The following is a 27,245-nucleotide window of genomic DNA, read 5'->3' as shown; positions in this document are numbered from 1 at the left end:
GCGACCCAAGTGGCCGACACAAACACCTGGCCCATCTAGGAGTGGCACTGCAGTGTCACGCAGGATGGCCCTTCCAAAAAACACTCCCCAAACAGCACATGACGCAAAGAAAAATGAAAGAAAAAAGAGGTGCAAGATGGAATTGTCCTTGGGCCCTCCCACCCACCCTTATGTTGTATAAACAGGACATGCACACTTTAACCAACCCATCATTTCAGCGACAGGGTCTGCCACACGACTGTGACTGAAATGACGGGTTGGTTTGGACCCCCACCAAAAAAGAAGCAATTAATCTCTCCTTGCACAAACTGGCTCTACAGAGGCAAGATGTCCACCTCATCATCATCCTCCGATTCATCACCGTGTACATCCCCCTCCTCACAGATTATCAATTCGTCCCCACTGGAATCCACCATCACAGCTCCCTGTGTACTTTGTGGAGGCAATTGCTGCTATTGAATGTCTCCATGGAGGAATTGATTATAATTCATTTTAATGAACATCATCTTCTCCACATTTTCTGGAAGTAACCTCGTACGCCGATTGCTGACAAGGTGAGCGGCGGCACTAAACACTCTTTCGGAGTACACACTTGTGGGAGGGCAACTTAGGTAGAATAAAGCCAGTTTGTGCAAGGGCCTCCAAATTGCCTCTTTTTCCTGCCAGTATACGTACGGACTGTCTGACGTGCCTACTTGGATGCGGTCACTCATATAATCCTCCACCATTCTTTCAATGGAGAGAGAATCATATGCAGTGCCAGTAGACGACATGTCCGTAATCGTTGTGAGGTCCTTCAGTCCGGACCAGATGTCAGCATCAGCAGTCGCTCCAGACTGCCCTGCATCACCGCCAGCGGGTGGGCTCGGAATTCTGAGCCTTTTCCTCGCACCCCCAGTTGCGGGAGAATGTGAAGGAGGAGATGTTGACAGGTCGCGTTCCGCTTGACTTGACAATTTTCTCACCAGCAGTTCTTTGAACCCCTGCAGACTTGTGTCTGCCGGAAAGAGAGATCCAAGGTAGGTTTTAAATCTAGGATCGAGCACGGTGGCCAAAATGTAGTGCTCTGATTTCAACAGATTGACCACCCGTGAATCCTTGTTAAGCGAATTAAGGGCTCCATCCACAAGTCCCACATGCCTAGCGGAATCGCTCAGTGTTAGCTCCTCCTTCAATGTCTCCAGCTTCTTCTGCAAAAGCCTGATGAGGGGAATGACCTGACTCAGGCTGGCAGTGTCTGAACTGACTTCACGTGTGGCAAGTTCAAAAGGTTGCAGAACCTTGCACAACGTTGAAATCATTCTCCACTGCGCTTGAGACAGGTGCATTCCACCTCCTATATCGTGCTCAGTTGTATAGGCTTGAATGGCCTTTTGCTGCTCCTCCAACCTCTGAAGCATATAGAGGGTTGAATTCCACCTCGTTACCACTTCTTGCTTCAGATGATGGCAGGGCAGGTTCAGGCGTTTTTGGTGTTGCTCCAGTCTTCTGTACGTGGTGCCTGTACGCCGAAAGTGTCCCGCAATTCTTCTGGCCACCGACAGCATCTCTTGCACGCCCCTGTCGTTTTTTAAATAATTCTGCACCACCAAATTCAAGGTATGTGCAAAACATGGGACGTGCTGGAATTTGCCCAGATTTAATGCACACACAATATTGCTGGCGTTGTCCGATGCCACAAATCCACAGGAGAGTCCAATTGGGGTAAGCCATTCTGCGATGATCTTCCTCAGTTGCCGTAAGAGGTTTTCAGCTGTGTGCGTATTCTGGAAAGCGGTGATACAAAGCGTAGCCTGCCTAGGAAAGAGTTGGCGTTTGCGAGATGCTGCTACTGGTGCCGCCGCTGCTGTTCTTGCGGCGGGAGTCAATACATCTACCCAGTGGGCTGTCAGTCATATAGTCCTGAGTGGACATTGGGTACAACTGCATTTTTTAGGACACTGGTGAGTCTTTTTCTGAGGTCTGTGTACATTTTCGGCATCGCCTGCCTAGAGAAATGGAACCTAGATGGTATTTGGTACCGGGGACACAGTACCTCAAACAAGTCTATAGTTGGCTCTGCAGTAATGATGGATACCGGAACCACGTTTCTCACCGCCCAGGATGCCAAGGCCTCAGTTATCCGCTTTGCAGCAGGATGACTGCTGTGATATTTCATCTTCCTCGCAAAGGACTGTTGGACAGTCAATTGCTTGGTGGAAGTAGTAAAAGTCGTCTTACGACTTCCCCTCTGGGATGACCATCGACTCCCAGCAGCAACAACAGCAGCGCCAGCAGCAGTAGGCGTTACACGCAAGGATGCATCGGAGGAATCCCAGGCAGGAGAGGACTCGTCAGAATTGCCAGTGACGTGGCCTGCAGGACTATTGGCATTCCTGGGGAAGGAGGAAATTGACACTGAGGGAGTTGGTGGGGTGGTTTGCGTGAGCTTGGTTACAAGAGGAAGGGATTTACTGGTCAGTGGACTGCTTCCGCTGTCGCCCAAAGTTTTTGAACTTGTCACTGACTTATGATGACTGCGCTGCAGGTGACGTATAAGGGAGGATGTTCCGAGGTGGTTAACGTCCTTACCCCTACTTATTACAGCTTGACAAAGGCAACACACGGCTTGACACCTGTTGTCCGCATTTCTGTTGAAATACTTCCACACCGAAGAGCTGATTTTTTTGGTATTTTCACCAGGCATGTCAATGGCCATATTCCTCCCACGGACAACAGGTGTCTCCCCGGGTGCCTGACTTAAACAAACCACCTCACCATCAGAATCCTCCTTGTCAATTTCCTCCCCAGCGCCAGCAACACCCATATCCTCCTCATCCTGGTGTACTTCAACACTGACATCTTCAATCTGACTATCAGGAACTGGACTGCGGGTGCTCCTTCCAGCACTTGCAGGGGGCGTGCAAATGGTGGAAGGCGCATGCTCTTCACGTCCAGTGTTGGGAAGGTCAGGCATCGCAACCGACACAATTGGACTCTCCTTGTGGATTTGTGATTTCGAAGAACGCACAGTTCTTTGCTGTGCTTTTGCCAGCTTAAGTCTTTTCATTTTTCTAGCGAGAGGCTGAGTGCTTCCATCCTCATGTGAAGCTGAACCACTAGCCATGAACATAGGCCAGGGCCTCAGCCGTTCCTTGCCACTCCGTGTGGTAAATGGCATATTGGCAAGTTTACGCTTCTCCTCCGACGATTTTATTTTAGATTTTTGAGTCCTTTTTTTACTGATATTTTGTGTTTTGGATTTTACATGCTCTGTACTATGACATTGGGCATCGGCCTTGGCAGACGACGTTGATGGAATTTCATCGTCTCGGCCATGACTAGTGGCAGCAGCTTCAGCACGAGGTGGAAGTGGATCTTGATCTTTCCCTATTTTTGGAACCTCAACATTTTTGTTCTCCATATTTTAATAGGCACAACTAAAAGGCCCCTTAGCATAGGTGTGCGCAGCACATTTTATTAGGGGGTGCACGTCTGGAGTGGCGTATCTAGCACCGTCTACTGAGCGTGCCTAGTACTGCCTAATGGCCATGTTTAGCACCACCTCCTGGGCTTCAGTAATATAGAAATAGACAATGAAAGGCTGCGGCACTCACAGGTCTTGTAATCTGTATGCAGGTTATATACTGGTACACCTCATCTTAGCAGGACACTCCAATCCATATACATGTCAACGTTTCATTTTATTACATAAAATTTTGTCAGGACATACAAAATTTTATGTAATAAAAGAAAACGTTGACATGTATATGGATTGGAGTGTCCTGCTAAATTGAGGTGTACCAGTATATAACCTGCATACAGATTACAAGACCTATGAGTGCCGCAGCCTTCCACTGACACACATTATATATATACATACTGTCGAAGTCAAAAATATTATGGTCACACGCATCACGTACAAACTCCACACAAGTGGCCTCCGTGCGCGTGCTTGTTATGCCGTGCGTGCGCATACTCGCACGTTGCGTATACTGCCTCACATGGTCATGCGTATTAGCGCGTGGTATGAGTAATTACGGTAGCATATGCATTTGCATGGAAAAGCCACAAAGACATATCTCATATTTAATTCACATAGCACATAATTTACACATAGCCTATATGCACCACACCAGCAAGTTACATTTGCTTCAAAGGAACAACAACAGAGGGATTCGACTTTACAGGATATGAGGGGACAGAATTAGGTTAGGAGGTGGTGTTTGGTATCCAGCTGTACAGTATTTCAAGGGCAATATTCTGGTAGCAGTTTGCAAGGTAGCACGCTCCTGCGCAGTACAATATTAATATTACACTGTATTTACTGTACTCTTGATATTCGGCGGGAACCCAGTGGAGAACATCTGCAAGTGCACCTGGACCAGGCATCGCCCACCTATTCAAACCGACCTATGACCCCTCCTGTACTGTAAATGACCAGCCCTTTGACTTGTGGGTGAAGAGATTACAGCTTCTATTGTTTCATGATTTGGACTAATGTATAAAAGCCAAGCCTCCTGGCCGGTCATACACATTCTCTGAAGGTCATCTATCCAGATTGACTGAGGACCGGAACCGGGTGTCGCTGGCGAACAAACGTATGTATCCATTGATTGTAGCATTTTCTCTTATGTGATTGTATTACTGTTGTAACCCCCTTTGAGTAAATATTTGTTGCTGGGTTGGACCTCAACATTACATATACAGTTGGTGTCGCATTCCTTTCCTGTTAGGGGTTATAAAGTGTATTTCGCCGCACGTGTAGCTACTTTGTGCTTACAGCGTGACGGCGTGCTTACGCAACGTGTACGCATTACATAGGGGTTTTACACACACGCTTAGTGGTCGCAGCGGCCTGAGCAGTTGTACATTTAAGGTATTGCTTTTCTTCTTGAAAGTTAATCAATATTGACAATGCACACACACACACACACATATACACAGTGGTCGAAATGGGAATTTTGAAGTGGGGATATGGAAATTGAAAGGGTATAGTGTCCAGTAAAGGGTGTGCTGTTGCCTCCTGGGTGCGCGCCAAAAGAGGGGCATTGCCAATCACAAGGGGCGTATCCTTAAGAGGCACTGGATGAGAAGGAGGACACTTGGTGGAGGAACGACTGAGGAGGGCGGGGGCATTGGGTGAGAGGGGGGATTCAGGGTGGGAGGAGGACATATTGGGGAGAGGGACAGAGGAAGGGGGGATACTGGGTGGGAGAGGATGCAGGGTGGGAGAAGGACATATTGGGGATTGGGACACTGGATGGGAGAGGGTTGCAGGGTGGGAGAGGGGCACCAGGTGAGAGGGGAGATACAGGATGTGAGTAGGACATATTGGGGAGAGGGACAAAGGAAGAGGGGGGACGCAGGATGGGAGAGGGGCACCAGGTGAGAGGGGGGATGCAGGCTGGGAGAAGGATATATTGGGGAGAGGGACAGAGGACGAGGGGGAATCAGGGTGAGAGAGGGGATGCAGGGTGAGAGGGGGGTGCAGGGTGAGAGGGGGGTGCAGGGTGGGAGAGGACGGGGTGCAGGGTGGAAAAGGACGCATGGGGGAGAGGGGGTGCAGGGTGGGAGAGGACGCAGGGGGAGGGAAGATGCAGGGTGAGTGCAGTGTGGGAGAGGACGCAGGGTGAGGCGGGTGCAGGGTGGGAGAGGATGCAGTGTGTGAGTAGGACATATTGGATAGAGGGACAGAGGAAGAGGGGGGACGCAGGATGAGAGAGGGGCACCAGGTGAGAGGGGTAATGCAGGGAGGGAGAAGGATATATTGGGGAGAGGGACAGAGAAAGAGGGGGTTGCTGGGTGGGAGAGGACGCAGGGTAAGAGGGGGGGGTGCAGGGTGGAGAGGGACATATTGGGAATTGTAATTTAATATTAAAGCCTACCAGTCTACTTTGGCAGGTACAGGGGTTCCGCCGGCAGCAGTGACGAGTGCAGTGTGCACCACATGTGGATGCCTGGTGAGGCTTCGGTGGCGTCAGGGACAAGAGCCGGGCACACCCTACATGAGCGCCCAGTGGCGATCCAGCGATAGCAGGGAAGGAGAGCTGGGTGCACCCTCGGTGGGCGCTGGGCAGGTACGGGAGAAGCATCCTTTTAGTGCATCAGTCTGGCTACTTCCCCCGCCTCCTGCTGCACTCTTTTTAATTCAATAAAATAAAACATCAGTGAAAACGAAGTGCCGGTATGCCACACTGCTGCATACCAGCCCACTTCGAGACGTGTGTGTGTGTTTTTGTTTGTATTAGTTGACACAAGCAGTTACCTGTGTGCGCACCTATAGAAGCTAATATATATATATATATATATATATATATATATAAAATATATAAAATCATAAGGACATATCTGTTTTTTTCTTTCCCTCCCCTCCCACCTGCTCCAGCAGCGGCTCGGAGTCCTAGGGTCCTGGGGAGTGCAGCAATGGCAGGGCAGGGCCGGTCACACACGGAGTGGAGAGACTGACTGAGAGCGTGGGTGGGAGGACAGCGCACGGCCGGTGGGAACACAGCACGGGGCGGGCGGGGATGAAGAGAGGGAGGCCGTGCGGTATGACGTCGGAGCATGACGTCAGGTGGGCTATGTGGCCAGCCACCAACCCACCCACAGTCTGTGAGTCTTACCGGCGCAGCGGGAGGCGGTGTAACAGGCAGCGATGTGCAGTAGGTGATCCGATCATCGCTGTCTGTGTGCTGCTGTAGTAGTGTTGCTACAACAGCAGCACATAGACAGCGATGGTCAGATCACTGGCGTGACGTGCGGGGGGTGCCGGACATTAGGGGGTGCCTGTGCGCACCAGGCACCCCCCGTGCGCACGCCTATGCACCTCAGGTAAACAATGGAGATGGATGGATACTAGTATACTTATGGATGATGAGTGACTGACTACACAGAGGTAGCTACAGCCGTGGACTACCGTACTGCGTCTGCTAGTATAGAGATGATAATGATATAAAAAATATATATATATCACTACTGCAGGTATATATAATATAATGACGGACCTGCTGGACACTGTCAGCAGACTCCTAAACTACTAGTATGAAGAAGATAGAAAAAAAAACCCCACCACAGGTAGGTATACAATTATGGACGAGCACTGACGACACAGAGGTAGCTACAGCCGTGGACTACCGTACTGCGTCTGCTAGTATAGAGATGATAATGATATAAAAAATATATATATATCACTACTGCAGGTATATATAATATAATGACGGACCTGCTGGACACTGTCAGCAGACTCCTAAACTACTAGTATGAAGAAGATAGAAAAATAAACCCCACCACAGGTAGGTATACAATTATGGACGAGCACTGACGACACAGAGGTAGCTACAGCCATGGACTACCGTACTGCGTCTGCTAGTATAGAGATGATAATGATATAAAAAAGATATATATATCACTACTGCAGGTATATATAATATAATGACGGACCTGCTGGACACTGTCAGCAGACTCCTAAACTACTAGTATGAAGAAGATAGAAAAATAAACCCCACCACAGGTAGGTATACAATTATGGACGAGCACTGACGACACAGAGGTAGCTACAGCCATGGACTACCGTACTGCGTCTGCTAGTATAGAGATGATAATGATGTAAAAAATATATATATATCACTACTGCAGGTATATATAATATAATGACGGACCTGCTGGACACTGTCAGCAGACTCCTAAACTACTAGTATGAAGAAGATAGAAAATAAAACCCACCACAGGTAGGTATACAATTATGGACGAGCACTGACGACACAGAGGTAGCTACAGCCGTGGACTACCGTACTGCGTCTGCTAGTATAGAGATGATAATGATATAAAAAAGATATATATATCACTACTGCAGGTATATATAATATAATGACGGACCTGCTGGACACTGTCAGCAGACTCCTAAACTACTAGTATGAAGAAGATAGAAAAATAAACCCCACCACAGGTAGGTATACAATTATGGACGAGCACTGACGACACAGAGGTAGCTACAGCCGTGGACTACCGTACTGCGTCTGCTAGTATAGAGATGATAATGATATAAAAAATATATATATATATATATCACTACTGCAGGTATATATAATATAATGACGGACCTGCTGGACACTGTCAGCAGACTCCTAAACTACTAGTATGAAGAAGATAGAAAAATAAACCCCACCACAGGTAGGTATACAATTATGGACGAGCACTGACGACACAGAGGTAGCTACAGCCGTGGACTACCGTACTGCGTCTGCTAGTATATTGATGATAATGATATAAAAAAATATATATATATATCACTACTGCAGGTATATATAATATAATGACGGACCTGCTGGACACTGTCAGCAGACTCCTAAACTACTAGTATGAAGAAGATAGAAAAATAAACCCCACCACAGGTAGGTATACAATTATGGACGAGCACTGACGACACAGAGGTAGCTACAGCCGTGGACTACCGTACTGCGTCTGCTAGTATAGAGATGATAATGATATAAAAAATATATATATATCACTACTGCAGGTATATATAATATAATGACGGACCTGCTGGACACTGTCAGCAGACTCCTAAACTACTAGTATGAAAAAGATAGAAAAAAAAAACCCACCACAGGTAGGTATACAATTATGGACGGGCACTGACGACACAGAGGTAGCCACAGCCGTGGACTACCATACTGCGTCTGCTAATATAGAGATGATAAAGATGATAGAGATGAACAAAAAAAATATAACACTACTGCAGGTAAATATTTATATAATACTAGGTGCTTCATCGCGCCCTACGGGCGCTCTTCACACCGTCGCAAGGGGCTACGCCCCCTTAACCCTTGCATGCCTTTCTGGGGTTTAATATTTGTATTATATGGAGTATTACCTGCATTCCTTTGTTAGTGGTTAAATATTGCACAATGAAAGGGCGTGCGATGGTGAAGGAGGCGCAGCCCCTTGCGACGGCGTGAACAGCACCTGCAGGGCACGATGTACAGAATGTAGCGGGTGCGGGGGGGACTGCGGATGGTGTCTGTAGATGCTGCGGGTGGAGGGGAGGCAGAAGTGGGGGCGGGGCCCGGATGGGGAAGGTTCGGGAGGTGCTGCGCGTGGGGGAGGGGCAGAGGAGTGGGGGATGCAGATGGGGGAGGGGTCCGGAGGCACCGCAGGTGGGGGAGGGGCAGGGGTGCCACGGGTGGGAGAGGGGCAGGTGTGGGGATGTTGTGGATGGGTGAAGGGTTCCGGAGGTGCTGTGGGATGGGAAGGGACGGGTGTGCCGGGGGTTGGGTAGGGGACCGCAGGCACCATGGGTAGAGTAGGGGCAGGTACGGGTGTTGCGGCGGATGGGAAAGGAGGTCCGGAGGTGCTGCAGGTGGTGGAGGGGCAGGTGCAGGGGTGCCATTGGTGGAGGAGGGGTGGGTGAGGGGGGGACCGCTGATGGAGGAGGGTGTCTGCAGATGCTGCGGGTGGAGGGGGGCAGGTGTGAGGGGAGACGTATAAGGGGGGTGAATGGTGGAAGGGGCCTGGAGGTGCTGTGGGTGGTGAAGGGGTGGAGGAGTGGGAGCCACGGGTGGTGTAGGGGGTCTGGAGGCACAGCATGTGGGGGAGGGGTGGAGTGCCGCATGTGGTGGAGGGGAAGGTGCGGAGGTGTGGTGCATTGGGGAGAGGTCTGGAGGCGCTGCGGGTACTGTACATGCCATAAAAGGTAGTTGTAGGGTATGCAGTAACAGGGCCAGGACAGGGGTGACAGGGTCAGTACAGGGTTGACGGGGCCAGGACAGGGGTGACGGTGCCAGGATAGGGGTGACGGGGCCAGGACAGGGGTGACGGAGCCAGGACAGGGGTGACGGGGCCAGGACAGGGGTGACGGGGCCAGGACAGAAATGATAGGGACAGGATAGGGGTGACAGGGCCAGGGTAGGGGCGGCAGGACCAGGACAGGGGTGACGGGGCCAGTATAGGGTTCACAGGGCAAGCACAGGGGTGACAGGGCCAGGATAGGGGTAACAGGGCCAGCATAAGGGTGACAGGGCCAGGATAAGGGTGAAAGGGCCAGAATAAGGGTGGCAGGGCAAGGCCAGGGACATGACAGAACACAGGGCATGGGAGAGATTGGTATTAGGGACAAAACAGTGGTGACAGACAGATGTGTCTTACCGGAGTCACTGCTGCTGGCTGCTGCTGTTCCATTCCAACCTGTTGGGATCTGCTGCTGCTGGAGACTTGGCATGGCTGACTCTCTCAGGCTGGAGTCCTGCTTTCTCTGCCAGTCCGCATCCCTCCCCCCCTCCTCAGTCACACACCGCAGACCTCGCGCAGCTGCCGGGCACTGTGGTAAGGTGAGACTGGAAATGACTGGTTAGCCCCCAGGAGATGCTGCGGCTGGAGGGAGGAGGGGGTCATAGCATGCACGTGGCGCGGACCTCACGGCTTCCGGGCACTGTGGTAAGGGGAGACTGGGAGTGACTGGTTAGCTCCCAGGAGACGCTGCGGCTGGAGGGAGGAGTGGGTCAGAGCCTGCAAGCAGCTCGGATTTCTGCAGCGCTACCCGCCAGCTAAAGTGTGTGAATGAGCTGGGAGCACTCCACTGCGGGTGGCAGCGCTGCAGCTAGCGGTGGGGTTGCCGGGGCTGGAGATAACAGAGGCAGTATGGAACCTGCACAGCGGCAGGTGCCTCACCAAACTGCAGCTAAGAAGCGTGGAGTGTGTCAGAAAGTGACGCTCCTCCGCACCAGAGAGACCCTGCTGAGTATGCCGATGTGGGGGGTCAAGCACACAGTGAGCCGGTGCCCGTCTGTCTGTATGACATACCCCTCACACACCCCCATACCTCCCAAATGTCCCGATTTTCGCGGGACAGTCCCATTTTTTGGGGTCTGTCCCGCTGTCCCACCCGCGGGTCGCAGTGTCCTGCGGTGGGGGGGGGGGGGCAGTTGGAAAGCTCCTGTACTCGCTGTTCTGCTTAGCAGAGCAGCGGTGAATAGTGGAGACAGAGGGAGAGGGGGCATCAGGGGGTACGGATTAATGGGGGGGTTCCAGCAGCAGAGCCGGATTAAGGGGGGGGGCGGGGGATACGTACCGTTGGCCCCACAGTTTTAGAGGCCCCCCCGGCTGGAGTAGCTCTGTCCCAGCTCAGAAGCTCCCCCCCCCGTCCTGCCAGCAACAGTGGCAGCATTGTGCTACAGTCAGCACACGCTGCTGCATATTGGCAGGTCTGTGGTGTTGCAGGGAGGCAGCAGTCTCCCTGCTTTCTTCTCCCTGTGCGGGTGTGTAGGGTGGAGCGACCACCTCCTCTGGATTTAGCCCTAGCTGAGGGGCCAAAATCCCATATAAAAAATAAAAACAAAAATCGGAATTTGCATAAGGGGGCGTGGACGCGCGGTCCGCGATTAGGCCACGCCCCCAACCCCCAGCAGGCACAGCAATGAGATAGGGCTCCCCTGTCTCAAGTGCCCTGGGCCTCCCGGACTCATAATCAGCCCCTGGGGGCATGCCAGCAGCTCACAGAGCGCTGGGCATGCCCCCTCACTGACAAAAACGGGGACCCTCCCGTGAAGCCACGCCTCCTTTTCGCCGAGTGTTTCCCTCCTTCTGCCTGGAGAAAGCTCCTGCAGAAAGCTGGGAGGTATGCAGCCCTGTCTGTGACATGCCCAATGCCCATGCTATCTGCTTCTGCTCCTAGTCTCCTGTAGATTTGGCCAGATCTCTGTGACTCATTTGAATAACTCCGCCCACTGTTGTGACTCCGCCCAGCGTTAGCAAATGAATCACAAGGTCACAGAATAGGGCTATTATATAGGAGATAATGAATGACGGACCTGCTGGACACTGTCAGCAGAATGCGTTTATAGAATAAAAAAAAAAAACACCACAGGAGTGTTTAACTTTTTCAGGCAGACAATATACTGGTGGTCACTGGTCAGTCACACTGGCAGCAAAAGTGTGCACTGTACTCCTGCTATAACTGCACCCCAGTCTCCCCCACAATTCAGCTGTGTGAGCAGTGAGCACTCAGCACAGTCAGATATACATAGATGATATTATCATGCAGCACACTGAGGCTGAGCACAGATATGGTATGTGACTGTGTATCGTTTTTTTTCAGGCAGAGAACGGATTATATTAAATAATAAATAAAACTGGTGGTGGTCACTAGTAACTATCAGCAAAACTCTGCACTCTGAGTACTCCTAATGCTCCCCAAAATTACTAAGTTAGTAGTAAATCAACTCAAGTGTCTCTATCTATTCTAACGGAGAGGACGCCAACCACGTCCTCTCCCTATCAATCTCAATGCACGTGTGAAAATGGCGGCGACGCGCGGCTCCTTAGGTTGAGTATCCCTTATCCAAAATGCTTGGGACCAGAGGTATTTTGGATATCGGATTTTTCCGTATTTTGGAATAATTAGATACCGCACTGAGATATCATGGTGATGGGACCTAAATCTAAGCACAGAATGCATTTATGTTACATATACATCTTATACACACAGCCTGAAGGTGAATTTAGACGATAATTTTTATAACTTTGTGCATTAAACAAAGTGTGTCTACATTGACACAATTCATTTATGTTTCATATACACCTTATATACACTGCCTGAAGGTCATTTAATACAATATTATTAATAACCTTGTGTATTAAACAAAGTTTGTGTACATTGAGGCATCAGTAAACAAAGGTTTCACTATATCACTCTCACTCAAAAAAGTCCGTATTTCGGAATATTCCGTATTTCGGAATATTTGGATATGGGATACTCAACCTGTATAGAATCCGAGTCTCGCGATAGAATACGAGCCTCGCGAGAATCCGACAGCAGGATGATGACGTTCGGGCGCGCTCGGGTTAACCGAGCAAGGCGGGAAGATCCGAGTCTGCCTCGGACCCGTGTAAAAAGGCTGAAGTTCGGGGGGGTTCGGATTCCGAGGAACCGAACCCGCTCATCTCTACCATTAACCATACAACACCAATGTACATCTCTTCGCTCATCTCAAAATATCTCCCAACCTGACCTCTCCACTCTTCACAAGATCTACGTCTCTCATCCACACTCATTACTTGTTTTCATGCTCTCATGCATGATTGCAGCACTTTCTTCGGGCTGCACCCACTCTGTGGAATGTCCTACCATGCACAATCAGACTCTCCCCCCTAGTGTCCAAACCTTCAAACGTTCCCTGAAAACTCACCTCTTCAGACATCACATTCCAGAACCGCTCACTCAACCTTCATAAGCTTTCCTTTATGATTATATCCCCACTGTACAGGCCGCACATATCCTCCACATATTTTCTCTTTCTTCACTTTCCCTTCTTTCAGACCATGGTTCATCATTGCTGTGATGTGACATCATCCAGCCCACCAAGAACCTTTGCAATCCAGTGGACAAATATGCAATAGATAGTGCCTTGTTTCCTTATGTATCAATGCCTATTTCTCTCTAGATTGTAAGCTTGCGAGGAGGGCTTTCCTACCTCTATAAAAAAATAATTTTAATTAGGCGCAGGGAAATTTTTTTTTTTTTCTGTAATACTAAAAACCTTTTTAACACCTGAGTATCCAAATTGTAATAGCAGCTCCCAATTAGGTGATCTGGAATTTCAACTACATACAAAGCAAACTTTAAGGAATTATAAGGGAGTGCAAACACAATTATTAAAAAGTTTATTTCACATGTAAACAATATACACAATAAAAACAGTACTAACAATAAATATTCACAACTTCCGTGGAGAGTGAATTCACCGCCGATTGCAACAGTGGGTGATCAGCCAACATCCCCATAGTGGTGAGCATACATCAGCATGGTATGAGGAACTGAATACAATGCATTTATGCATAAGTTGTGAGACAATCATAAAGCTACTCTCCTTTGGTACCAATAGTAGTTGCTGCTGCGCTCAAGGTGTGGGACTACCAATTAAGCTAAATAGTGAATTGGGTACTGACTGTACCCTGGACTATACTAATGTCTTGCTAGCAAGTTCTTTAGCCTGTCAGTATTATCTGGATGTTTAAATGGACTGTGACTGCCTTATACCATTAAAAGTGTGGGTTCAATAACAATCAAGTGAATCCACTCTCCATGGAAGGTGTGAATATTTATTATTAGTACTGTTTTTATTGTGTATATTGTTTACATGTGAAATAAACTTTTAATAATTGTATTTGCTCTGCCTTATAATTCCTTAAACCTTCCTACCTCTATGACTGTTTGTTCATTACCCAGTTTTGTTTAATCATCATGTCCAATTGTAAAGTGCAACAGAATTTGCTGCGCTATAAAATAAACTGTTAATAAATGACTAAATAACATGTGCTCAAGCATGGATAGCCTTACAACCTGGACTGTATTGGTGGAGTTTGGGAAACTCTGAATAAGTAGATTTGTAAAACGTCAAAAAGAGTCACATATTGTGGGTGGGATGTGCTAACCTCTCCCGCTGCGGTAGAGGCAGACTGCAGTGAGAGGAGCACACAATGGGGAGCATGGGGGATCAACGGGTAGCGCCGGGCAGCGGAGAAGAGACCAGTAACCATGGAGAACACATAAGGGTCTATTCATGAAGCAGTGAAAAGTGTGGAGAAGTTGCCCATGGCAACCAATCAGCTGCTCCGTACAATTGTATAGTATGCAAATGATAAATGTTACTTCAATGCTGATAGGTTGCCATGGGAAACTTCTCCACTGGCTCACTACTCCACACTTTTCAACTGCTTCATGAATAGAACCCATAGGGAGCGCAGAGAAAAGCCAGATACTGCAGTGGGAGAGGTTAGTACATCCCGCCCTGTATTTATTGAAAATGGAGTTTGAATATCACCTTAAAAACTCTTTCCTGGCTAATTGACATAATACTGTATATTTACAAGATCCACTGAGGTAAGAAACTTCCAGCTTCCTCACATACTGTACACGGGTCTTAAGGAATTCCATATTGAAAGTTTGAGTATCAACATGTACTGTATACTGAACTTCCTTACTGTTATTCTACACAAAAACTACTTTTAAAAAAAAACCTGTTCCTCCATGTTGTAGGACCTTAACAGATTACTTTTTGATGCAATGGCATATTAAAGGTCTTCTTCAGGGCTGCTACTCTTGATCGGAACTCTGGGCTTGGAGAGCTACAAAAATGGTTTCCTAGAGGGAAGTCAAGTAATGATGTCCAATATATCCTTCCTATAATTTCAACATGTAAGCCTATCTTGTAGACATGATGAAAGTCAACATGGTTAGTGCCAATCACTGCCAACATGCTATGCATGTCAACAGTTCATCCATGTCGACATTCTGAAGTCGACCAGATTCACATAAACATGATAAATGGCAACCAAACATACCACACCCATGCCATATACTGTAAATCATGTATTATACAGCCTCTTTTATGCACTTCTAACACCAATACAATTGAAACCATAAAATGTGGGTGAGGAGACAATAACAGCCTAATGGTATCACTATAGATTTAGAGCAGACATGCACGTAATGCCAGCCGGCGTCACACTACTGCTACAGCGTTCATGAGAAACGTGACATACTGGTTTTATGGTAGTAAACTCAGCTTTACAGTTTCCAGATGTCATGGTGCTCAAAGTCAAACGTCAATAAAAATTGTCATGGCAACTAAAGAAATGGTTCTGGCCAGGCATCTAAGGGGTAACTATACTAAGATGGGAGTTCTATTTAAGATAGGATGTTGCCCATAGCAACCAAATCATATTCTACTCATTTATCTAGCATCTTCTAGAACATAATATCTGGAATCTGACTGGTTGCTATGGGCAACATCCCATCTTAGTAAATTTACCCCTAAGAGTCAATAACCAAACGCAGCGGTGCACATAATGGGGAAGGACATCGCTGCGCTTTCCTCTTCACCTTACCTACATCATGGCAGTACGAATGTGCACATTGTGACATGATTATGTTGTACCTCTGTACTAATTTTGGGATATCCTAATGGCCATTATTTAGGACTCTTACTGGGGCTTCTGGTCCACACATAAATATTTTGGATGTTAAGGATTTCTCAACCAATAAGCATAGTCTGTATCACAGGTTTGGCTGTCTGCCATTATAATGTAAGGAACAGGAGTGTTCAACACTTGACACTCCGGGCTGATTTGGATTTGAAAGCGAACCCAACGGTTTGTGCAGAACGGCTCCTGCAATATCGCTTGCAGCCCCTCCCCCCCCCGCCTTAGCTGCAGCTTGATTGACATGCTGCAGCATTTGGGGATGGAGCGGAGGCCCCAGTCTGCGTCCTCAGATGCAGGCTTCATGGACCGGCTATCCGGATCATGCAGCCTGTCTAAGTGAGTAAGTGAGTCGTGACTGATGCTTTGTCTTCACACTATACAATATTTTAATAACACTTATCAAAACCGGAAAATAACAAGACTTCTAATTTAAGACGCCTTACCCCGAGCCAAAGAGAGGCCCCGTGAGCAGTCCCTCTGGTCGGCTTTGTCCCTGTATGAGATTTTGCCTTGATCCGGAGTGCTCGCAGACTATCCAAGGCAGATCGCTGATTAATGTTGATGTTGATCACGGTTCCATCCGGAGTCTCACAGGAGACTTCCCCATTCCCAGTGTTTATTGTGCTGACTGGAACCATTTTGTACAGCTAAAAGTTAAGAGTTGAGAGAAAAGTTACTGTCTTCAGTACATCAATAGTGAATGTATACAATATCTTTCAAGATATGTAGGGGTAAATTTACTAAGATGGGAGTTCTCTTTAAGATAGGATGTTGCCCATAGCAACCAATCAGATTTTAGGTATTATCTACTAGAAGGTGCTAGATAAATGAGGAGTAGAATCTGATTGGTTGCTATAGGCTAAATGTAACAGAGAAAGAAAAAGTATGACTCTTGTTGGGGCGCACTCTTGTTGTATCGTGTTGTCTAATGATTAGTGATGTGTATAAAAAATAGTCAATTCTTTATTTCTACTCTTAAAATAAATGGGAACTCAGCACAAAACAAGAATCAGTGTTGAAATTTAGCATAAATGGATGTTAGCATTCCAGGAAGAAGACAGATAATCCCTAGAAAAAATTGGGAATGTTCAGATCTTGTTTATCCTTGGATAAATGCATATTGGAAGATAGCTACGTACCATGCTGCTTCCGTCTGCCAAAGATCTGTACAAACTGTGTTTGTATTAATGGAGCCCTGAATAGGGATGATTTCAGGCGAGGGACCACCCCCTAACTGAGATCTAACCCTGATGGTTCGAGTCCGTCTTGGAGAAAATTGCATACGGTGAACAAGGTGAGATCTGGACGCAGTGAAGTGATGGGAATAAGTGAAAGTGGTGATCCTGCTGTTAGTGTTATCTCACAGGGAGTGAAGCCTTCCTACTGCACTGGGTATTCCCTAGGGGTCGCCCAACTAGGTACTGACCTAGCCCACCTCCGTTTAGCTTCCAAGATCGGACGAGATTGGGCATAAGCGGAGGGGTATGGTCGTAGAAAGATTTGTCCTGTGCCACTAATGAGAGTGCACCGAAACAGAAAATGGGTTTCCTTGCGAGAAGGGAGTGGAGAAAAGGCATGGGGGGAAAAAAAAAAGGGAAAGGATAGATCTTAGGAGCGTGAATCTGCTGTCCTCGTTAGACAGGAGAAACGTGTCTCCTGGGGGACACGGTCACCTGAATCGTGGATGAGAGTTCACGGAAAAAAGGAATGATTGAAAAAAATGGGAAAGAGAGAAAAAAGAAAGAAAAGGAAAAAGGATTGCATAAATATGAAAAACACTATGATGAATATTGCAATATTGAACAAGAACCAATCATGCTATATAGATGAAAAGATTTTTTAAGGATATTAGTAATAAAGATATTAAAGCAGGAGCAACTGAGATATAAAAGTACCCCCTGCGCAGGGTCTTTCAGGTCAGCGGTGAGGTCACTTTCGGTCAACCGCTGACCTGAAAGTTCCCACCATTGGTTACAATGGAGCGCATAGGCGCTACATTGTAACACTGCCGTGTGCCGCCTGTCATACAGTACAGGAGCACACAGCCGATCAGGAGGGTGCCATAACGTGGCGCTCCCTGATTGGCTGAAGAAACCCACTTAGACATCAGTCAGAGTGGGTTTCTGGCATTCGGGGAAAGGGGACCCATGTGAAAACATGGGTCCCCTTTCAGTTCGTGGTCGGGTATCCGTTTTTTTATTTTTTCAAGTACGTGGATTACAAAAGGATTTACAGAGGAGCCGAAAACACTGGATTATGTGAGTATAATTTTTTTTACAGGTACACCATGGATTCTACTGGAGAAGAGGACCGACCTGCGTGGGAACATAAGGTAAGTATGTGTATATGGAGGTGTGGATGGATGTATTAAAGTTATACTTTCAAGGTGTGTGTGTGTTGTCTTTATTGGGGTATTTTTTTAGTAGTAGTACTACAGGTACCAGCGGGCCCGTTTTTCCGCCGCATGCTGGTACTTGTGGTTCTCCAAGTACCAGCTTGCGGGGGAGGCTTGCTGGGCCTTGTAGTACTGCTACTAAAAACAATATCAATCACTTTTCACAAAGGCTATCAGCCCCCCATCCGCAGCCTATTGGATGGGGGGGACAGCCTCGGACTTCACCCCTGGCCCTTGGGTGGCTGGGGGGGGGACCCCTTGATTGAAGGGGTCCCCACTCCCCCAGGGTACCCCGGCCAGGGGTGACTAGTTGGATATTTGATGCCACGGCCGCAAGGCACTGTATAAAAGTGACCCCCGGCTGTGGCATTATCTGTCCAGCTAGTGGAGCCCGGTGCTGGTTTCAAAAATACGGGGGACCCCTACTCTTTTTGTCCCCCGTATTTTTGGAACCAGGACCAGGCGCAGAGCCCGATGCTGGTTGCTTAAATATGGGGGAACCCCTGTCCATTTTTTTCCCATATTTCTGCAACCAGGATCGGCTCAAAGAGCCCGAGGCTGGTTTGCCTTAGGAGGGGGGACCCCACGCAATATTTTTTCAGAAAATTTATAACATTTCCCCCCGTTCCCACTGAAAAACATGCACGGATCTCATGGATCCGTGCATGCCTATACAAACACGGGATAAAAAAGCAGGTCTGTTTTTTTTTAGCACTTTTTCACGATTTGTATTTTATCACGGCAGTGTTTGGCTATTGTCGGCAGTGTTTGTGTTTTGCACTTTTTAGTAAATTCCCGATTTCTAGCAAATTGCAGGCGTATTTGACCGATGGTGTATTGATTCGTGATTTTTTTCCTAGGACTTCCAAAATATTACGAATGCCCTCATCACTGCCGTGATTTTTGCTTAGTAAATTACCGAGATGACACTTTGATGAAAAAACGGCATCTCGGTCAAAATCGGGACCTTAGTAAATATACCCCAAGTTGTCATTTTTTTTTCAACTTTTCATTAATTTACCATCCACGTGGACTATGATTGGGAATAGTAACCATGCGAGGGGACACTGACACTAATGGGGCTTTTTTTGTGGCAGAAAATTGTTAAAACAACCCTCCCCCACCCCCCAAAAATTGCATCAACCTTTTTTTGTTTCAACCATTTCCATGTCGACCTTTTGACCATGTAGATGTCTTGAACCTGTTGACCATTTCCTGTTGACCATTTCTAATGTCTACCTATTCCATGTCGATCTTTTGACCCTGTCGACCTAATGCATGTACACTATTAGTGGTAGGTCTATTGACTGTAGACCTGTTTAGTGTAGATCTAATGATCTACACTAAAGGTGCATGGCCGGCAAGAAGGAGGGCTGTCTGGTAGGCCTGGCATCATGATTTCATCATCGTAACTTCACCCCCTGCTATGCAGTGGCGAAAAAGCAGGCACTGTAGTAGGCAGTGAGGCTACGATGTGTATACGATTAAGCACGGATTGCCTCATAGGGTCCCCCTCGGACCACCACTCATACTCTGTCATGGGCAGCTGTGGGGGGTTGTGGGGAGCTGAGAGTGGGGAAAGTGGGATACTTACCCACCTTTCTGGGGTGCCGGGAGCGCCACCCGATTGTGAGGAGCAGGAGGGTAGGCAAGTATGCTGTAAATTCAAACAAAGCTATAACTGGACACATGTGGAAGATACTGTGGCTACAAGTATAACCGCAGGAAGCAATAACACATCACACACTATAGCACTGATAAGCATATAACTCAAAACTACAAACAATGGCCCAGATGCAGAGACGCACACATCAGCGATGTGAAACTATGATAATGCAGCAGGAGGTGTATGATGGAAAAAGATGCCTCCTGCCGGCACCGCAGATCCGAGCGATATGAGCTAAGATGCAGCATCGGATCATCCGTGAGACCATCGCCCATCTGAGCATCCCCGAGGTTACTCAGATTGGCCCTCACAGATCCATAGCTGAGGCCAGGAAATCAGCATTGGAAGATGCACACCCTGGCCTTATCACTCTCAGAAAACAGGGCAACACTCTCCCATTTTCGGGAATGTGCCCTGCTCCACCCACTCCCTGCCCCCAAATGACAGCAACCTGTCAATCATCAGGAGGCACTGCGTGCAACAATGCAGGACTTGTTCCAACTAATAAACATATCCCTTTGTTAAGGAGGCCTACCACACAGTACTTCTTAATCCAGCCCAGGGCACTATATGGCTGTCATCTCGCAGTGCAGCATTGCACATCCTAGTCAAGGTATTTCCACCATCAGTAAAAATAATAAAGATATGAGTAAATATGCAACATCTTGGAGATAATATCCCACCTACAAATACTGACACCCACACACCTGGTATTTTTATTGCTTAGCTAGGCTGTCCATACTAGCCCTTTAAACTGGGACACTCATGAATTACACAGGTTCTGTGGCTGGCTGACTTCAAGCCTGCATGTCACCTGGTTTTAATCAGCCACAGAACCTGTGTAATTCATGAGTGTCCCAGTTTAAAGGGCTAGTATGGTCAGCCTAGCTCAAGGTCCTTCTAAAATGTTTTATTTCACTGGTACTATAGCTGGTTTCATAAGTTAGACATTATTACTTCCGCAATATCGGAAGAGGATAAAATCCAGATCCATACTAAATATAAGAGTAGGCTGGATACATACATAAATATATAGAAAAGGCCTGATTACATTAAACACACACAAAAAGCTGGCTCCACACTCAGGGCCATCTTAACAACAGTGTAGGCCCCTGGGCACAGCAATGTACTGGGCCCCCTACCCATCCTCCAGCGGTAGTGGTGGGGGGTGCTATCAGCGGCAGCTTTGAAGTCCCATGGTCGGTAGGGGGTGTTCTATCTTCCGCTCAGCATGTAAGACATGGAGCAGTAATTTCTGCTTATTACTCCTTAACTGCACAGATGGGACTAAACTGTAGAAGGGGGCATGGGCTGAATGAAGACGCCCTGGTACATGACTTCCAGGGTGGTAGGGGGTGTTTAATACGTAGGGGAGGGGTGGATAATGGAGTGGGCTTAAAATGTATCATTTTCTGGTAGGAGGGCAGCCTGCTTGACTGCAGATATCTCATGTTCCTGGAAATAGATTTCTTAGCTTTGAATGGGATAATAACCTAGAGAGTCTCACCTTTCAGAGGGTTCTGGGGACTTGGGGATCAGAGTTCAGGAGCCAGAACAATTCCCCTACGAAATCTAAAACTGCATATTAGGCCTGTGGAGCTGGAGCAGGGACCAGCTGGTTGAAGGCTGATATCTCTGGTTCTGGGTATAGTAGAGACAAGCTGCTAATGTCCACCAAAAGGGGAGAGTCCCAGCTTTTGGATTATAAAAACTCTAAATCAGACAGAACCCGAGATATCTGGCTGGGAAGAGCAATTAACAGGCTTGGATGGGGACCACTGCTTTCAAGTCGGATATCTCCAGTTCCCCAGGGCCAATTTTCAAAAATCTGGTACCCCTGGAAAGAGGGGACCCTCAGCTATCAGCCTAGACCCCTTATACTCCTGGGGCCCTTGGGAAAGAGCCCACTGAGCCCATACGAAAAGACGGCCCTGTCAACACTACAGATGTGTCCTCATAAGTTGTTGCTGTGATGCGGTATAGAGGGGCTATGCTATACACTGTGCCTGCATTACTGCACGCAATGCCCCCTGAGTCATACACTACACTGCAATGGGAACCATTGGGTGCATGCGCACCCATACCCCTTGAGTTCAATGGGAGGCGGATGCGATGCGAATGCACGCGGCATGCCACAATGCTACAGCAAGCAGTGACAAATGCAGCAAAGCTGTAGCACACTTGTAGAGTAGTGCAAATACTGTACTGTGTGAAGTTAGGTTGAATCAGAATGTGCTTGTGTGATTTAGGGCATACTATATTTATTACAATCCGCATTTTAGATGCTGTTGTGATGCAACAAATGTGTCTACACATTATTTGAAAATATCTTGCGTATGTATTCAAATTTGCATGCCAGGACAAAGCTTGAGAAAAATCTCTTTCCTTCGAATCCTCTTCCTGCATTTCTTAAGATACTGTATGTTATGCAGAAAGTACCCTGAGAATGTGTCTGCGCATGCCCCGGCTACCCCTCCGTTTGTACTCCTGCCCCTGCTGCCCCCCTGCTCCTGCCTCTAGTCCTCTTTCTCTCCTCTGTGCCCCCTCTCCCTGATGCATCTGCCCCAACACTTGGATATGCTGCTGCCCAGGGCCGGACTGGGACTAAAAATAGGCCCTGGCATTTTTGAAGCACACAGGCCCACCTTTGTGACTCCTCCCCTTACTATTCCTGACTCCTCCCACTTATTAGTCTATGCTCTTACAAATATAATTAATATTCTAACAACATACAAGCGTACATCATTTTCTATTAAAATACACACAATCTGTGGTTGAAGTGGAAATTTTTAAGTGGGGGTATGTAAATGTGAAGTTTGTAAATAAGCGCGCGCCGAAGGTGCGCGCGCTCCGGAAAAGGGGGCGTGGCCACTCAAAAGGGGGCCTGTCCTTCAGTGTAGTTTATCACACCATACACCCCTTATACGCATTATGCACCACAATAGTAGGACCCCTTATACTATCTAGTACTGGTGCCTCTTTCACATTATACCACACAGTATGAGCCAAAATTCACATTATAGCACCCAGTATGAGCCGAAATTTACATTACAGCACCCGGTATGAGCCGAAATTTACATTATATGCCCCCAATAGTGCAGTGCCAGATCCACAATTGCCCCCACAGTGCCAGGTATACAAATGCCCCCACAGTGCCAGGTATACAAATGCCCCCACAGTGTCAGGTATACAAATGCCCCCACAGTGCCAGGTAAACAAATGCCCCCACAGTGCCAGGTAAACAATTGCCCCCACAGTGCCAGGTATACAATTGCCCCCACAGTGCCAGGTATACAATTGCCCCCACAGTGCCAGGTAAACAATTGCCCCCACAGTGCCAGGTATACAATTGCCCCCACAGTGACTGGTATACAAATGCCCCCACAGTGCCAGGTATACAAATGCCCCCACAGTGCCAGGTAAACAATTGCCCCCACAGTGCCAGGTATACAATTGCCCCCACAGTGCCAGGTAAACAATTGCCCCCACAGTGCCAGGTATACAAATGCCCCCACAGTGCCAGGTATACAAATGCCCCCACAGTGCCAGGTAAACAATTGCCCCCACAGTGCCAGGTATACAAATGCCCCACAGTGCCAGCCAATTGCCCCCCACAGTGCCAGATATACAATTGTCCCCACAGCAGCCAGTGCTGCAGCTACTTACCGCTGCTGCACTGCTGCTGCTGCTGCTCCTCCGGGCTGTGAGGGACAGGGGTGAATCAGGAGAGCAGAGCGCCCGCCAGCGCGGCTGTGTCTGGTGCTGCGGCGGATTCGTTCAAACCAGCCGCCGGTTCGTGAGCCAATCAGAGCTCGCAGACCGGCGGCTTCTGATTGGCTGGTTTGAACGAAGCCGCCGCAGCACCAGACACAGCCGCGCTGGCGGGAGCTCTGCTCTCCTCTCCTGACAGCTGAGACATGCTGCCGCCGGACTGAGCGGCAGCGTGTCTCAGTGACCGCTGGACCGGCCCAAGTGGCCATCGGCCCTTCTGGCATTTGCCAGAAGTGCCAGATGGCCAGTCCGGCCCTGCTGCTGCCTGTCTACCCTGACTCCTCTCCTTTCCCTCTAGTTATAATGGAAAATACATGAAATAAAACTTACCTTTGCCAGGTTTGATGATAGGTGGGCTCCTTCTCTGTGCCCCAATCAGCTGATCTGTGCAGTGAAAATCACAGCAAGCAGGCATCTCAGCTGATCAGGTCACAGAGAAGGAGCTCACCAATATGTGTGAATGGAGATAAGTTGTGTTTCATAATTATTGTCTCCTCCAAAAGCCCTTTCATATGTCTAAGTGATGCTAAAATAATGTCAAAAGGGTGTGCATTATTTTAGTAAAAATATATTTATAAATATTCCCCTTTGTGTGGATCAGGGTTGTTTTGGGTTGATCTGGGTGGTTTTGTGTGACTGTAGCATGGATGTGGATCTGTCCTTTTCCATTTAATTAACATTGACCCAACATTTCCTGTAGACTTCATGGATGTGGCTTTTTTGGTGGATCCACGTGTTTCTGTATATTTTGTATGGATCCAGCTCCAGGTATTTAATATGGATCCAGTAGGTCGATGACTTCAGGAATGTTTACTCAAAGAGAAAGTTTCACTCTCTGAAAGTCTCAACAACATGGGCTTGAGATCTGCCGTATGACCTAAACAAATATAACATAGATATAACATAGAAGAATGTGGTGAACACCTCTAGCTGGGCCGTCACTGACAGCTAAGAGACTCCATATAGACAATCAGCAATCATTATTACCGATGCCCCTGTTCTGTATTCCATGATGATCTGCAGGCTCCCTTTCCAGGAGAGAGAGACAGCCTATGGGCCTCAGAAGATACGATTGCAAACTATGCACAAACAGAATATAGCCGGGATCTCTTGTATGCAAACATTCAGCTAAGCATACTATAAACTATACCACAGTTTGGACATGCCTGACCTATACTATAACATGGTTACTATAAATGTGAAGACAATAAAAGTATGGCTCTACAGGCGTATGTGATAACACTATAAAAACCTTTGTCAGTGTTGACTGCTATAAACACTCCCCCACTTAACTGGCATGGTCAGATTTCATGCAGCTGCGTCGTCCCACCCTGTCTCCCCCCCCCCCCCCCCATTTTTGACGAGGAGATCCGTTCTGCAGATGAGCATAATATAATGTTTAAATATTTGAAAAAATACTTTTTCAACTTTATTAAATATAAAAAATTAAAAAAAATATATGTTTTTAACGCTTTTGAAGGGAAAAATCGGCAGTTAAGTGGTTAAACAATATACTGTAGGGCGTCAGCTAATCCCTAAATATTTAGCACGGGTAAGATGCTACAGAATTGAATTTCGGTATAGGGATAGGGATAAATGCGACCAACGGTGTTTGAGCTGCTATATTCTGAATTTGAAGGCAAAAGGGTCCGGAGAATAAAATATTAATACAAGATGGGGGATATTCTATATAGATAAACGCAAACCCTGTTTTTTTAGGTAAAAGATAATAACAATATTTTAATTTAAATACAAAGGTAGCCACTATAAATGTATTTACAATGAGAGGTAACCTAACAAACAAACAAACAAACAAACGCAGAGCGCAGTAATTAACCAAAGATGCAGTCAGCCTGGAGATCTCTCAGCAGTGCGTCGTAACAGGATGCGTTTACAAACTACATAGATATTATTATACAGGTTGTGCTCTACAAAAACAAACATTTGGTTTGGTTGAGCAGTTGTTTGTGTGCGATATGCAATTCATTCTTTTCTGAAATTACAAATAAATAATATATATTTTATTTCTTTGAAGAAAAAAAAAGTCCTAAGTAAGAAGAAACACTGTAAAGCAGAGAGTCTGTATATAGTGCAGTGGGAACAGGAATACAATACAGTATGTTACTCACTATCAGTCCAGCAGACGCACAGTCACGGTCCCCGTCCCTGTCTCCCTGCCTGCCAGCCCAGCACTAACTACATATAATACAAGTAGCTGAGCTTTGTATTGTAAGGAAACAACCTGTAACAGAGGAGGTGCAGCTGGGAGAGGGAGGCTGGCACTTAAGGTATATGGTAGAAGTACAGTCTATAGGAGGAATGAGCAGCGTGAGAGGACTATTTTTATCTCAGCATCATCAGTTTATTTTTTGTATTGGTCATATAGAAATAGAATAGAGTAGGTTAATACATTAGTTTGTTTAATAGAAATTCATCATTAAGGATTTAGAGAGTGATACGTTTACTAAGGATTTTTTTTTTAAGTGAAACAAACTCAGACAAGTTACAGAGATTTGTTATCTAGAAATGAATAGTGACCTTGCAGAACGTTAAAAGGGAATGTATTGTAGTTATTATGTTAAATTAATGTATCAATACTGCATCTTGCATATATCATATAGCTATATAAACATCTCACGGAGGAGGATTATATAACTACCTATGGTCTACCTAATTGGCAACGCTATATAGACTCCAGGGGTGAGATTCAAATGATTTATCACGCCCAATTTCCTTTCTAAAATGATCTCCGTTATCGCGCATATTGCGCCCATAGTAATCAGGTTTAGCTGTGTAAAGGGATGGTTGCTTCGTTACTCCGGGGGTAGCGAGCTGAAATAATGATACAATGTCCCTGAGGGCAGAAACAGAACAGCTGTGTAAAGGGGTGAAAAGAATTGAATCCCGCCCCAGGATTCAATTAAATGCATTTAAATGCATTTAGAAACCAGTTTCTGTGTTATACCTATATCAGAGTTCAATTTAAAGAGACCTCCAACTGTCTCTCTTTGCTCCAGGTAGGGATATACAGTGTATGTGTACAGGGCCGGTGCAAGGTCTTTCTGCACCCTAGGCAAAGCTTCAGGGTAGTTCCCCCTAACTTGCAAAACCAGCACCATCTCCTGGAGGGGAGATGCAGGTGGCCACTAGGAGGGCTGGGGTGAATAGCATCATCATATATATATATATATATATATATACAGCTCCCCTGACGACGGCGGTAGCCGAAACGGCTGTTGGGAGACTCGGCTGGGTAGGATGCATATCCCCAGTATACACAGAACGTGTGAGATACTTGATATTACAAAAGTCATGTTTACAAATTGCTGAATTTGCACAGAGAACCCATTTGTAAAATGGCATAAAAATGGCATAAAAACGTTTGATCATACCTGGAGTGCTGGTCTCATCTACAACATAGCCCCAGCTGGAGCCTTATGATGTGGTTGTACC

The 27,245-nt window shown here is 47.1% G+C and overlaps 1 protein-coding gene and 1 pseudogene across 1 annotated transcript in view; both read right to left on the bottom strand.

Annotated features, from left to right (window-relative positions):
* LOC135054941 (uncharacterized) overlaps nucleotides 1-25,972 on the bottom strand; it is an 87,214-nt gene extending 61,242 nt beyond the window's left edge. Inside the window, exons 1-2 of the mRNA XM_063958433.1 lie at nucleotides 25,922-25,972; nucleotides 16,404-16,607 (exon numbers count right to left, since the gene is read on the bottom strand). Of these exons, the coding sequence (XP_063814503.1) occupies nucleotides 16,404-16,598 (195 nt within the window). The 5' untranslated portion in view covers nucleotides 16,599-16,607; nucleotides 25,922-25,972. The remainder of the gene's footprint in view (nucleotides 1-16,403; nucleotides 16,608-25,921) is intronic.
* LOC134896182 (5S ribosomal RNA) lies at nucleotides 17,338-17,456 on the bottom strand (annotated as a pseudogene).
* Nucleotides 25,973-27,245: the final 1,273 nt, after the last annotated feature.

This window comes from Pseudophryne corroboree, chromosome 3, assembly GCF_028390025.1.
Source record: "Pseudophryne corroboree isolate aPseCor3 chromosome 3, aPseCor3.hap2, whole genome shotgun sequence".
NCBI classification, from domain to species: Eukaryota; Metazoa; Chordata; class Amphibia; order Anura; family Myobatrachidae; genus Pseudophryne; species Pseudophryne corroboree.
Note: the sequence above shows the minus strand (reverse complement) of the source record. Positions and strands in the feature narration are given on the sequence as shown.